Source organism: Periplaneta americana, chromosome 12 (genome assembly GCF_040183065.1).
Source record: "Periplaneta americana isolate PAMFEO1 chromosome 12, P.americana_PAMFEO1_priV1, whole genome shotgun sequence".
NCBI lineage: Eukaryota > Metazoa > Arthropoda > Insecta > Blattodea > Blattidae > Periplaneta > Periplaneta americana.
In genome coordinates this window covers 65,950,891-65,965,679 of record NC_091128.1, presented here as the reverse complement: position 1 = coordinate 65,965,679, position 14,789 = coordinate 65,950,891, and the positions used below count along the sequence as shown (strand labels likewise).

The 14,789-nt window shown below is 34.9% G+C and overlaps 1 protein-coding gene across 2 annotated transcripts in view; it reads right to left on the bottom strand.

Moving 5' to 3' along the window:
* snu (ABC-type transporter snustorr) overlaps positions 1-14,789 on the bottom strand; it is a 683,140-nt gene that overhangs the window by 253,083 nt on the left and 415,268 nt on the right. The window contains exon 1 of one of the 2 annotated variants that reach the window (XM_069841447.1): positions 11,950-12,919. The exons of the other annotated variant lie outside the window; for it this stretch is intronic. Coding sequence (XP_069697548.1) covers positions 11,950-11,960 — 11 coding nt within the window. The 5' untranslated portion in view covers positions 11,961-12,919. Of the gene's footprint in view, positions 1-11,949; positions 12,920-14,789 lie in introns of those variants that run through there. 2 annotated transcript variants of the gene reach the window in all.

Sequence of the window (14,789 nt, the reverse complement as noted above, 5' to 3'; positions counted from 1 at the left end):
ACTTGGTCTCAGGTTATAACTTCAGTTAGTTCTTAGCAACCTTTTCATTGTAAAGTTTACATAGTCATTGTAACGTGCGATTCTTATCGCATTTCAGCGCTCCGTGTTAATCTATCACCATTGTGTCTGGGCTGTAATTTTATTTAAGTTCTAGAAATAAACCAATATTACAGTTTACTTAAAGCCGTATTAAAACTGTTCATTACGATCCCTAAGACATCTTCAGACAATAATCGTTGCTTGTCTACACTTCTTTCTTTCTTTACCTTAGTTTAACCTCTCCTTTTTAGGTTCATTTATACGACCCACGCCACACGGGCCGCTTGTCTACACCGAAGGAAATAAATACTTTTTCTTGGAAAAACGATGACTACAGGAAGACTCAGCATTAGTAATACCTTCTATAAGAAAGAACTTAACCCTGAATTTCCATATTTCAATTAGAAGGTTATTAGTAAGTTTGCTCATAGTAAGGTACATAGAACGGACTATTGGTTTAAGTAAATTGATTTCGCATGAAAGAATAATGCAAATTTCAAAGAAATATTTATTGATACGAGTATGCAATGGAATGCCATCAACTCATCGCAGATACTTAGTGTGCTGAAAACATTTCTAGGAAACATAATCTATTTGATGTCGCTACTCACTCTTTACAGTATTTTAAAGGGAAAACATTTAGTAATTTTATTGAATGCAGAAACGGAGAATTACAGGATTTTTGTTGTGAAATTATATATTGTGTTATTTATTTCAAATGTATCGCAGATGTATCTTCTATATTCACACCTACTAGCTACTATTAAGTTTTTAGAAATTAAATATGCTTGTTATTAGGCAAGTCATACTCTATGAATTTGCAATCACCTACTTATTTTGTCATGAACACCCCATGAGAAATTCTACGGAATTTGTATGATAAAACTTTCTTGTGTTAAATTCTAACGTAAAGTTTCCCTGGAAAAGAATGAGTCGATTGAAAATTCCTAAGTCTCGGATGTAAGACACTGCGCATGATCGGAAACCAGAGCACTGATACACAAGATAACGAATATTGAGTTACTTAAATGCAGGCTATTTGGTTTGTTCCTAGCATCGTTCCGAAATTCACTTCAAAAATTGCAAAAAATATGATAATATTACGTAAATAAAAGGTAAACATATACATAATCCGTGTAGTTAAATCGACAATGGACCTTCATGACTAGATCGACACTCCGCACAGAAAGGCAAGCTTTCGTGTCATTTCAATAGCTCAGACGCTAAGACTTTTGCATGTTGTGTAGAAGAGAGCGAGTTCGATTCTTAGTCTACATCAACGTTTTTTTTTTGTATAAATAACGTTGAAATAGCTAAGTAACGTTGACATAGAGTTTTACAAACTCCTCAGATTAAGTGTTAATGATCACAGACAATACAAAATTACAAGTTATAATATTATAAACGTTAATCGAATGAATTCATTTACACCACTCGTACAAAACAATTTTTATTAAAAGTGTGGCTTTGGATTATTTCATTCTCACTCCTTCAGTTGATTTTAACTATTTTATCCACGTGTTTGCAATAGTGTTTAATTTAATGTGCATTCAATTTTATTCATGTTATGATTGAATGAAAAAGCACTGTTGCAGTTATTGACTAATTACATATATTAATACTAATTATTAAATGCATCTGTTAAGTAACCAATTGCAGTGTATTTTGTAAAATCTTGAATGTTTAAGTTGTCAATAATATTTCTGTACTATATACTATAAGACGTTAAAAGAATTTGCAATAGATTTGGGATCCTCTACTTTATAATCACTGGTTTTAATGAAAAAATATTTTATTTCTTAGGATATCTACAAGTTTAACTTTAATAATATTCCGATTAGCTTTAACTGCATTATCTGAATTTTGTACTTTTCTATTAAAATGTATGCTATTTCCATCTTTCATAATTTTTTATAAATTACACTGCACTTCTTGTAGTATTTAAGAACATGAGGATCATTACATTGCAACTCATTACATATAGATTCTTCTTTTTAATGCATGAGATTTTTAAGTCCCTGTCTTATCTACATTTTTTTACTTTTGAATTTTTTCATAACATTGAGTGAAGAACATCCACTGAAGTGGTTCTGAAATTAAGTGAAAAATACAAAACATTTACTCTTAATATCGTAGTACCAGTATCATATACGCTTTTCCAAGATTCATTTTGTAGATATAAATGTAAATAATCACTAGATACAGCACTTACGACCCTTTTTTAGTTATTAAATTAATATTTTGAAATTGTTCAGTGACATTGGAAACACTTAGGATTTGTTTATCATGTTCAGACAAGCCATTGATTATAGATTCTGTCGAACAGAAATTCAGTCTAATTCTGTGTACAAAACTTATATCAATGATTGTGCTACGTCAGCTTGTATGCTGGTGGGAAAATTATTCTACGACTAAGGTTTCCAGTTTCAAGGAGTGAATTTAATTTACTTTTACGGAAAAGTTCCGAGAGAATACTTTTAACTTCCAAGTAAGATTTTTTTGACGAGGTTCAGCCCACTTGTAAGACCCAGAAATTGGGCATAAATTATTCCGTATTTTACGACAAATTAGACAGTCGAGGAACTCTGAACAAATTAATTACACCTCAATTAAAAAAAGTTTTACCTGGGATCGAACACGACACGTTTCGGTTATACAGTTGAACCGACACGCTACTATATGAGCTACCGAGACAAGACAGTAACAGCAGCAGTCCAGAATGTAGATCCCATAGCAGGCATTTGCCATTCAGTACAGAGAAGCAATGATATTTTGTGACGAGCTATGTTGTGAAATCTTGGCCTTAAATGGCTATCTTCTGCGTGATCCTTATTCTGGTCCTTGTCCTTGTTGTGGTCCTTGTAACAATTCTTGTTGTATTTGCATGGTACTTATTGTTACGTCGATATCGAGTGAACCACGCCGTAGAACTTCAACTTCCGACGACCAAGAGTCGTCTCATTCCTTTTAAGGGTAACTGTACCTTGTTTACATGTTTCGATCTATTTATGGGTCATCCTCAGAACTGGTCGTTGTTGGTCTTGGTGCATCTTGTTTTGTTTCCTGTGAGAATGTGTTCGTGTGGTATAATGTAGAGTCAATGAGAGTGTGTTCTGAAATTGAATTGTGTGTTGAGAATTTCGTTGGGGTGTGTTTTCGCGTGTCTGTATATTTAATATTGTTCTAGTGTGTTTAGTTTCTGGCTTTTTGGTTGGATGTGTAGTATTTCCATGTCTGTGTTGATGTCTCTGTGGGTGTGGTTAGCATTTGTGATGTGTTCTGCATATGTGGAGGTGTTTTGTAATTTTGTTATGGCTGGAATGTGTTCTTTGTAACGTGTTTGAAATGATCTGCCTGTCTGCCCTATGTAGAAGTTGTTGCAGGTTTTGAGTTTGTATACGCCTGTGTGGTTGCATTTGTTTGTTTGTGTTGTTTGTGTGTTGAGATGTTTTTTGTAGAGTGTTATTTGTTCTGTATGCGATGTTGTAATTTAATTTCTTGAATTTAACACAAGAAAGTCTTATCATACAAATTCCGAAGTGATACAGTGTTAAAAGGTGTGTAATCAAGATGTATAATCGAGAAATTCTATCTTCAGTAACTACGTACTTAAACTGTTATGTTACTTCGCGATTGTAACTTTCGAACGGCTCTGACACCCATGCGGTCCTCTAGTAAGATTCCTTTGCAAAACTCTTTCTCGTTGCAGCAGCACCAACTTCCTTCAATCGCCGAGGTCACTTCAGAAGAAAGTTCAACACTCCTGCCTCGCCGCGTTTTCATGGCTTGTACGTGGGGACTTCAGCTGCTTACTAACCAGCACATATCAAGGAGTGTGATGTAACAGAATATTCTTTATTAAGACTTACACTTAATTGGAACATAGAAACGGTTACGCTACGTAACTTTCACGTTCCTCAATTTTACTTTTGATTAGGCTATATTAACTGTAAAAATTAAGTATTGTAACATTATAATACAAATCGATTTAGAAACATCCTTCTAGCTATACTATACATGTATTAGGTCCACCGTACCGAAAAAATCGTTTGTGCGAGATCGTGCGTATTTGCTTGGTTTCTGCACAAAACCAATCCGCGGAAACTCTAAAATTCCACATTCAGTATTCCCAACCTAACAGACATAACAATTTCCCTCTTCTTACCGCTTAAGTGACATATTGATTTTACTGCATTAGGCTTTTAACATATTATTTTAGAGACGTTCAATATAGTAATAATTATAAATTGGAAACTTACCACTGCAATTTCACCTAAATTGCACTGTTAATTATTGTTTTTAAATATTTGCAAAAATTAAGTAAACTCTACAACTCCACTAAAGTTACTGCATTCGTGATGCAAGTAACATTAAGGAAGCCGTGAAAAAATCAACAAGATTCCAGACTCATCATAAACTGGGGGAAAAAAAAAAGACAGACGTATATCACGGCCTGCTAGAGTATAGTAAACACAGAAAACATTTTAAAGCAACAATGTTGAAGATAAATATTTTTGTTTTGAAAATTTGCCGTCATTGAACAGAAACCAAGATGGAGATTTCATTGCAATTAATTAGAAATTCCTCTTTCAGGTATGTAATAAACGATCTTCGCACAAAATAATGTACGATACACGAGCGGTATGTTTTCTTTCAATTCTCGGAAATTAAAAAAGCTCAACTACGTTTCGCTTTTTCAAACTTTTCCTCGAACATGAAAACTTCAATATACCGCTCTTGTAACGCATATTACTATTTCACGTGTCTTTTATCTGAATTGGCCCACACATATTTTTCTGAGGACGAACTTCAAATTAAGTATCTAATCAATTAATTAATCAAGAAATAAACATAAAATATAATAATTAAAAGTAATAAGTGCCGGTCGGTAGCTCAGTTGCTACTGCAACTGACTAGAGACTGAAAGGTCCGGGGTTCAATCCCAAGTGGTCACGACGGGAGCATTCTCGTTAGTACAGCCCCGAAGTCTACCCAGCCTTCTGTAAGATTGATTTCCGGATCTTTCCCGGCGATTAAGACGGTCCAAAATCAAGCTAATCTTATTCTTGAATTCTCCTTGTGAAAAACAATAAAAAATTAAACGACATGCACATCATACCTCCAAATTTGCATTAGAAATGACATTATCTATAGAACTAATAAATACTATGTTGAGTCGATAATTATTCTAAATTTAAAATGTTGGAATTTGAAGGTAAATTCATGAATTACTTTGAAGAATGAATGTATTTTATTTTAGTTGGTTATTTAACGACGCTGTATCAACTACTAGGTTATTTAGCGTCGATGAGATTGGTGATAGCGAGATGATATTTGGCGAGATGAGGCCGAGGAATCGCCATAGATTACCTTGTATTCACATTACGGTTGGGGAAAACCTCGGAAAAAACCCAACCAGGTAATCAGCCCAAGCGGGGATCGAACCCGCGCCCCAACGCAACTTCCGATCGGCAGGCAAGCGCCTTAACAGACTGAGCTACGCCGGTGGCCTAGAATGAATGTATTATGTTATAGTCTTTAAGAAGTTATATCTGCTCAAGAGTGATTTACTGTAGGCTACTACGAGAACCTCGTGGTGGTTATTAGACAGTTTTCAATACCTACTTACCTCGGTTGCTCATCGCATCAGGTTTTTAGTTGAGAGTTCAGATTAGACTTGATATAAATTGAAAACACTCTTCATTAATTTGTGTTATTGACTTATTATATTATTGGCGTAGAGAATTCTAAAAAGTAAAGAATTCTGACAGCCTGGATATAGTGACATTGCTAAAGAAATACAGTAGGCCTACATGTGGTCGTGAAAATTTCGCAAATAGTCACTCAATATAGCGTTACTTTAAATTTGCTATATGCAGCATAATACGTACAATGATAAAAAATATACCTATAAAATTGAATAATTTCCATTATTTATTCTGTTTTACCGTAATCTAATCATTTTTTTAATACGAAACAGAAAATATAGTGTCTTATCAGGAATGTTCCACTCCACATTGCTGAAGATTTAACTCTGTTCACATACATCATAACATAACACGAGACTTATGATGATTTTGATCTTCCTGTCCTTCTCAGAAATATACTAACAGCGAGGTACAGTAACCTACAAGAAATTTATAGAATGAGACACAATAGGTATATTGTTCATTGTTCCAATCTTGTCAGTTTGAAAATATTTCTTTTTAGTTCCACAGAACTAATGTTAATGAGACTTGGACGTGAGTTTTCTAGATTTTCAACATATATACTTTCAATTTTTTCCTTTGGAAATATCGACGATATCTGCATGAAATTTTATGTAGATTTAAAATAGTACAGTGAATAAATATTGAAAAGTATATTGAAGTTGAGAAAGTAGTTTGATCACAATAAAAATTTAAAAAAATAAAATTAAATTAAAAACAATGTCGCATTCAAGTATCAATATCTCTGGATGTATTAATCATATAGGAGAATTTATCATTTCCTTGAATCAAGAATGCGGAGAAAATTATAAAATGCCTAAAAGTTATTACTATTGAGATGAATATACATGAAAAATTAATTAATGAAATATCATAATTACAAATTAAAAAATTTAATAAATTTTTAAATTAATTTTCCATATTATAATGATCTTAGTATTAGTAATTTTTAGGCATATTATAATTTCCTCCTCATTCTTGATACAATGAAATGACAAATTCTCCTATGTGATTAATATATCGAGACATATTGGTACTTGAATGCGACATTGTTCTTAATTTTATTTAATTTTTATTGAAAATTAACATTTTTATTGTGATCAAACTACTTTTCCAACTTGAATGCACTTCTCAATATTTATTTACATATTGTACTTAAATCTACATAAAAATTTCATGCAGATATCTTTGATATTTGCTGAGAAAAAATGAAAAAAATATATGTTGAAAATATACAAAACTCACGTCCGGGGTGGGACCCGGACAAAATGCAGGTACCTACAAACATTTGGCGTAGGCTACACTTTCTCATGATATAATATTAAGACATTTCCGGATTTTGTAACTATTTGTATCATTCATTCTTTCGAAAAAATAATCCAACGTCTGCTTTAAGCTATATCTCAAAATTCTGTGAAACATCTGATGGTTATTTAGCATAACAATTTAAAGTAACAAATTAGTTGCTTTTAGTACCATAAGATTAAAAACGTAATTCAGGAAACTCTCCTCTCACACTCCTTCACTACTACGCAACTGGCTTTTGTATCTCTCTAGGAAAAAGCGACAGTCTCTTCACTGAGAAGCAGCATGTGCGGTTTCTTTGAACTCTTGTTTCATACTATTTACATGTACCTTTCTATGTTGCTGATTTCGCATTTAGAATTTGATGCCCAGGCCACGCTTTCCTGAAGGATAATGATCATTTAGCCTGTACAGCAGGTATGCTCATTCTCTGACTCCCGATTACGTTCTGTAATCGCAACCTTCGAATGTTGAGCGTGCTGTTCCTCGTTCGAAACTCGACGGATGACTGCGGAAGGCAGTTCAAATACTTAGTAACGTACGAACAGTGCGGGACAATGACACAGTCAAAATCTTCTGTAAGCAAACGAACATTTCGTACAGTGTGGGAGAAAGACTATTAATTGTTTTACGTTCAGTAAAGTGTTTAGTATGTTGTAAGGTACTGTCAGGAATACTACTGAGCAACATAAAATTACATTATACGCTCTGCCATCCAGAACATGTCGAAGTGACAGGGAAGCTGTTTTCTGTAATATGTATTCATATACCAACGTTGTTATTATTATTACTGTTACTATTATTATTATTATTATTATTATTATTATTATTATTATTATTATTGTGGTGATTTTATTTCAACAGAAATACATGTTATGATAAAATAATTTTTCAGAAGCACTACAGTTTCAAGAATTGAAAGCACTTAAAGAAAGGCCAAACATTGAAGAGCGTCGAAGAATGTAGAGTCTATGTTTAGGAGCAAGTTATGTAGTGTGTTGGGAATTAGCTAAGACACTAAAACCCTTCATGGATGGTGAACTTGTAAAGAGATGTACAGTATGTTGCCTGAACAAAATATAGTTAATTATATCTCTGTACTGGAACAACTCAAATTTGAATTCACAGAACACAGATTTAGTGATTTTAGACGTATGGAAAGTTATATTAATCTTTTTGTTAATCTTTTCATAGTAAATTTAGTACAATCCGTGAGAGTGCAGTTACAGGACGAGTTGATTCATTTACAAAGTAACGTAGAATTCAGAACTAAATGCAGAGAATATGACTTGACAAGCATAGAAGTATTAAAAAATTAACAAAACGAAATATCCCAAGATGACTATGTTAGCTACCTTCGCCTCGACATGTGTGCGAAGAATTATTTTAGAGAACGAAAGTTGTTAAATCCAAACATAGATCCCGATTAACAGATGAGCATCTTCTGAGCCAGCTGCGCATTGAGTGAATTCGTTGAAAATAGATTTCCGATTACTTGCAGAAAAGAATCCACATGTTGAACAGACAGCAATATATTGTGGAATATGAAAATAACATTCTCTATGATATAATAATAATAATAATAATAATAATAATAATAATAATAATAATAATAATAATAATATCATAACTATATTAAATATCATACACAATGTAATAACTGAATATTACAGTGTATATTCTTTCCTTTTTCAAATTCAGTTTATTATCCATATTTGTAAGAGTAACAGAGCGATGCCACAGGCGGTGCTGCAATGTAGTTGCGGAGCCCAGTTCGTACATCATGTGTGCTATGCAGTGCAGCATCATCCGTGTAATCGGCGCTTTTACAATTTTGAGCATACCTGCTCTACAGCATCAAAATAACGCAGTCTGCTTGAACTTTCTCTGTCGAAGAGTCGCAACTGTAGGCTTAGAAAGCCGCCCTACACACTTAATTGAAAACATTAACCTACCGATGCTATTGCCTTCCCGCTCTTTATTTTTAAGTGTCTTTCACATTCACACACATTATTCAGAGATGAGCTACCGACACGACTGAAAACTAGATAATAGAATAGAATTCAATTTTTACAATTGTCATCCAATGATAACATTTCGCATATATGACAGAGGCACTGTTATAAAATACAGTATCTATCTATTGGTTTCCTTGCTGTGTCCTCAATATCCAAGAAACACCTTCACTGTACTATAGACGTAGAAAAGAAAAAAAAGACTGCGATTCGAACCCGCAACTCCCACAATACTACCACAGTCTATTATATACAGTCACGAAGCTTGAGTTTTGAGGGTGCTAGAAACAATAGACTGTGACGGTACTATTTTGCATTGCCTGTAATGAGGCGATATTAGCGATCCTAGTGGTGAGCAACTATCTACTGTTTGCATATTTACTACGTATTGAGCTTCGCGACTGTATATACTAGACTGTGATACTACCATCTCTTGTTCTATGGCTACTAACGATCAGAGTGGTTATTACTACGAGAACATGCAGACCAAAAATCAATCAGCAATACTACACACGCAATTACATGCTGTACCTTTTAAACGATACTATAGGTACGTCATTTTATTATATAGTATACTAAGTGGTTCACCACATAATTTTGAAACTATTGTCTAAAGTAGTTTTGAACTGTAACAAACCATTATAAGCAATTGCTGTATTTCTCAAAATGAATCTTCTTGGGCGCAGAAGTCCACACTGTGCCCAGTTGAAATTCAGTAAAAAAAATCGATATAGCTTATTTTTACTAAACCGTTATTTTCGGAATCGTGACTTTCAAACAGGAAATAAAATAACTTCAGTCTTCGAGAGAAACCGGTCCTATATTACCAAAAAAATTTTCCGGGAGAAATGATTTTACAGAATTTACTAAAATAACTATAGCCTGAGATGAAGAGCCACTCTTGGCCGGACCCAGGATGCAACCTCGTACAGTAGAGGAGGCAAGAACTGTCTTGTGACCTTATCATGTATTGTCCGCGCAACTTATCTAGGCACTTGGGTTCCCTAGTGCTCTCTCGCTGCCCCTCTCCTTCCCTCTCCTGCCACGCTACCGCTACAAGCAACCTCGCTACACCCCGCTACCCCGCTCTTTTAGATGCCCAGATAAGTTGCGCGAACAGTACTGTGGATATATATATATTTTTTAATTATTTTTCATTTAACGATGCTCGCAACTGCCGAGGTTATATCAGCGTCGCCAGCGTGCCGGAATTTCGTCCCGGGAGTTCTTTCACATGCCAGTAAATCTACTGAAATGAACCTGTCGCATTTAAATCATCAGTAGGATGACGCCGGCCGTGAAAACCTACATTCCAAGATTAAATGCCATCGACCTGAGCCGGGATCGAACTCGCAACCTCGAACATATAAGGCCAACGCTATACAGAGTACGCCACCCAAGCCGACTCGTAGATATATCACCAATGGGTATGGAGAGGGAAGATAGCTTTTAGCTTGAGATGAACTTCCGATTTCGTAGATTCGTTTAATATTAACCATCACGAAACAAACCCTCTTTCTGATATCTCATTCTTTCCTCTCTCGCACAGCCACATTCCAGGTCCCGCCTCCTCATCCATACATAGATTCACTTTGGCCTATTGTGAGCTTTATATGCAATATGCAATAATTGTCCAAATACGACAGGTGAACCGGGCGGCCAGTGAATCTGATACTGACAGGTGGGTCATATTGCCTCAGCCCTAAAAAAAGTACCAGGTCTTATCCTCAAACAAGTACCGGTACCTCATAAGCAGTAAGGCCGTAGAGCATCGGAAACCCGTCCCCAAAACTTGATGGAATGATGGATGAACATGGGAGTAGCCCAAGAAAAATCCTCTGCTATGTCCGCTTTGTTCACACAAATTCCATCACGACCTTGCCGGATATTGAACCCGAGCCGCCAAGATGGAAGACAGACGCGCTAGCTCTGAGCCATTATTTTTTTTTTCAGATAGTCATTCTTAAAAGTAGAGCTTTTAACGATAGGCAGACGTGGTAGCGTGGGGAAAAATACTTTCAACGCTAATGCGAAAAAAACTTCTAACATTAACTTGCAACTGTTTCCTCCGATTGTCAAATGTTTCTCACCAGATGACACAGGGCAGCAATCGCAATCGATCGATCGGTTCGAACAATAACAGGCCTACTTTAAAAAATGACTTTTTGATTAACGTATAAAATTAAATAAATTGCTTTAACAATAATTTTATTGATATTTGTATGAAATAATTTATTAATCATTATTTTTAAGTTACTTATAAAAATAGTGGTATCTGACTTTGAACCAGGGACCTCTCGATCTGCAGTCGAATTCTCTACTACTAAGCTATACCACCTCATTGTATTAATTTTTAAAGTTTCACTATTACAATGCGAGAGACTTCAGCAGTGGAGAAGTCATAGGAATTGTCTCTATATCAGCACGAACGGCTGTCTAAAAATAGTATACGACACAAATGATAGAACTTATTTGGTAATTATATAGTAAACATCATCTAGGCAATAGGGGCCCTGAGAACAAACTCGTATATCACCAAATATATGCATACATTTCAATTAATTTTTCAACCAGTGACAAATACTACTACATATCTACTAAGATGAACTTATGAAAAGGAATTTAATAGATTATATAAATTATTACGATGAGAGAACGCTTTGTATGTCCGTAAGTGAAAAGAAAAAATAAATGATAGAATACTTAAAAGAATACACTTGTTTTATTAGTTATATACTATCAAAATTTCTCTCAAAGCATTTTTACAATACACAATAATTTTAACGGTCGTGTTGTAGCGAATGATTGTGCATATTCCCTTCATAGCTGAATACTCTTACTCAAACTAATTTATGAAATGTGTTAAAATGTTTAGTACTTACGTCAACAGCATAGTGATGACTCGTCAGTAGCGTTGTTATTATCCGTGATCTATACAGGTAGCAAAGTAGTGACGGAGGTAGGCGGCGTTATCTCAAATTGCTTGTCATTAGTGTTAACAATATCAATCACAGGCACAGACACAATTCACTTCTTACAAGTAGTAGACAGACTTCACAGTTCGTTAATGGCTATTCCCGAATTATCACTTGTAATTTAAAGATAACTAATCCCACATTTATCGAAATTCTGGGTATTCTCGATATAACTGATATATATTGATGTCCTTTTGTTTTTTTCAGACTGTCACAGATTCGTGAACTAGCGTCACAAAATATAGAATAATCACGAATTTATACCAATAAACGACAATATGCTGTCAATGCAAGTATAGCCAGCGATACTGAAGAGACCAAATGGTAGCAGCTGGTATGACGTTGTCTGCCCGCCAGAGTAATATTACGTGGTAGACAGCTTTCTCTTTAGTATGATGTGGTAGAGGCTATTACAAAACGTCTTCACATAACTTAAACAAGGAAAACAAATAAGAACAAGACGCAACGTAACCTTCTTTGGATGGCACACACGCAATGATAAATAAACTAAAATCTTGCTGAAATCATACAAACTAACACTCGTGAGTAAACTAGCGAGAACGTGTAGCAGTTCGAATATGTGTCACGTCACATGCGTTTCTAAAGTTTCGTTAATATAAGCACGAAGTTCTGATACGTTCAAGCTGTAAGAAGTTATAATTCCAACTTTTCCTTTCTTCCGACTTTCAAACCAGGCTTGTCCTATCTCTGAAATATCGTCTTCTTACAGCAGGACGGTCGATGATCTCAGTCACGTCTTCTTCACGCTCCAGACAGGGCTTGGTCGTTCACTCAGAAATGCACGAGACAATAATACTCATCTGCAAGACAGCATGGCGAAGACTGGCAGCAGGTCCGCAACCACACACAGATCTACCTTGCGTTGTCTGCAAGTTACCCCCACTCCGCGCCAATGAAACTCCTTCGACCACTATTCCTTGAGTTAGATTTCATCACAAGAACGTCTTATGACGTGCGTTAGTTTTCCAGCATTTCAAATAAAACTGAGAGAAGGCCGCGCCCGTTCTCAACATCACGTATGACGGTGCTGGATACCGAAGGGCCAAGCATGTGGCGTTCGTAATTAAATTACGTACGTCTGATGAAGTGTTTGTTGTAAATGGTTATAAGGAGACTGGGGAAGTTTACGAAAATACATATTTTGTGCGAGATCATGCGTATTTGCTTGTTTTCCGCACAGAACCAATACGCGGTAAGTGTGAAATACCACATTCAGTATTCCCTCTTCTTACCGCTTAAGCGCGACATTCATTTTACTGCTTTAGGCTTTTAACATATTATTTTTAGAGACGTTTAACATAGTAATAATTATAAATTGGAAACTTACCACTGCAATTTCACCTAAATTGCACTGTTAATTATTGTTTTTAAATATTTGCAAAAATTGAGTAAAGTCTTCTACTCCACGAAAGCTATTGCATTCCTGATACAAGTAACATTAAGGAAGCCGTGAAAAAATCAACAGGACTCCAGATGCCGATGTTATTACTGCAATATGTTATATAAATAATATTGTTAAAATATTAAAATGAAAAATAAATCATTACATAACCTTACCGTTTGTTTTAAGTTCGCATTTATAGACTGGGGGAAAAAAAGACAGACGTATATCACGGCCTGCTGGAGTATAGATATTTTTGTTTTCTAAAGTTGCCGTCATTAAACAGAAACCAAGATGGAGATTTCATTGCAAATAATCAGAAATTCGTCTTTCAGGTATGTAATAAACGATCTTCGCACAAAATAATGTACGATACACGAGCGGTATGTTTGTTTTCATGTTCTCGGAAATTAAAAAAGCTCAACTACGTTTCACTTTTTCAATCTTTTCCTCGAACATGAAAACGTCAACATACCGCTCTTGTAACGTATATTACTATTGTGCGAGATCGTGCGCATTTGCTTGCTTTCCGCACAAAACCAATATGCGGTTAAGTGTGAAATACCACATTCAGTATTCCCAACGAAACACACATAACAATTTCCCTATCCTTACCGCTTAAGCGTCATATTCATTTTACTGCTTTAGGCTTTTAACATATTATTTTTAAAGACGTTCAATATCGTAATAATTATAAATTGGAAACTTACCACTGCAATTTCACCTAAATTGCACTGTTAATTATTGTTTTTAAATATTTGCAAAAATTAAGTAAACTCTGCAACAAATGCTGCCATCTATAGTGCTAATGCTTCAACTTCGACGGAAACTGGAAAATCAATATTCATGCAAAAAAGTTTCACAATAGAAAAAACTGGTGGTGGTGCTCCAGTGACTCTGAATAACTGCACAAATGTGACAATTAATTTTAATGTGCAGAAATAAATAATTTTGTTATAATTTTAATGTGCAGAAATGAATAATTTTCTTAAAGTATTAAAATGAAAAATAAATCATTACATAACCTTACCGTTTGTTTTAAGTTCGCATTTATAGACTGGGGGGAAAAAAAGACAGACGTATATCACGGCCTGCTGCAGTATATAAACACAGAAAACATTTTATAGGAACAATGTTGAAGATAGATATATTTATTTTCCAACGTTGCCGTCATTGAACAGAAACCAAGATGGAGATTTCATTGCAACTAATTAGAAATTCCTCTTTCAGGTATGTAATAAACGATCTTCGCACAAAATAATGTACGATACACGAGCGGTATGTTTGTTTTCATGTTCTCGGAAATTAAAAAAGCTCAACTACGTTTCGCTTTTTCAATCTTTTC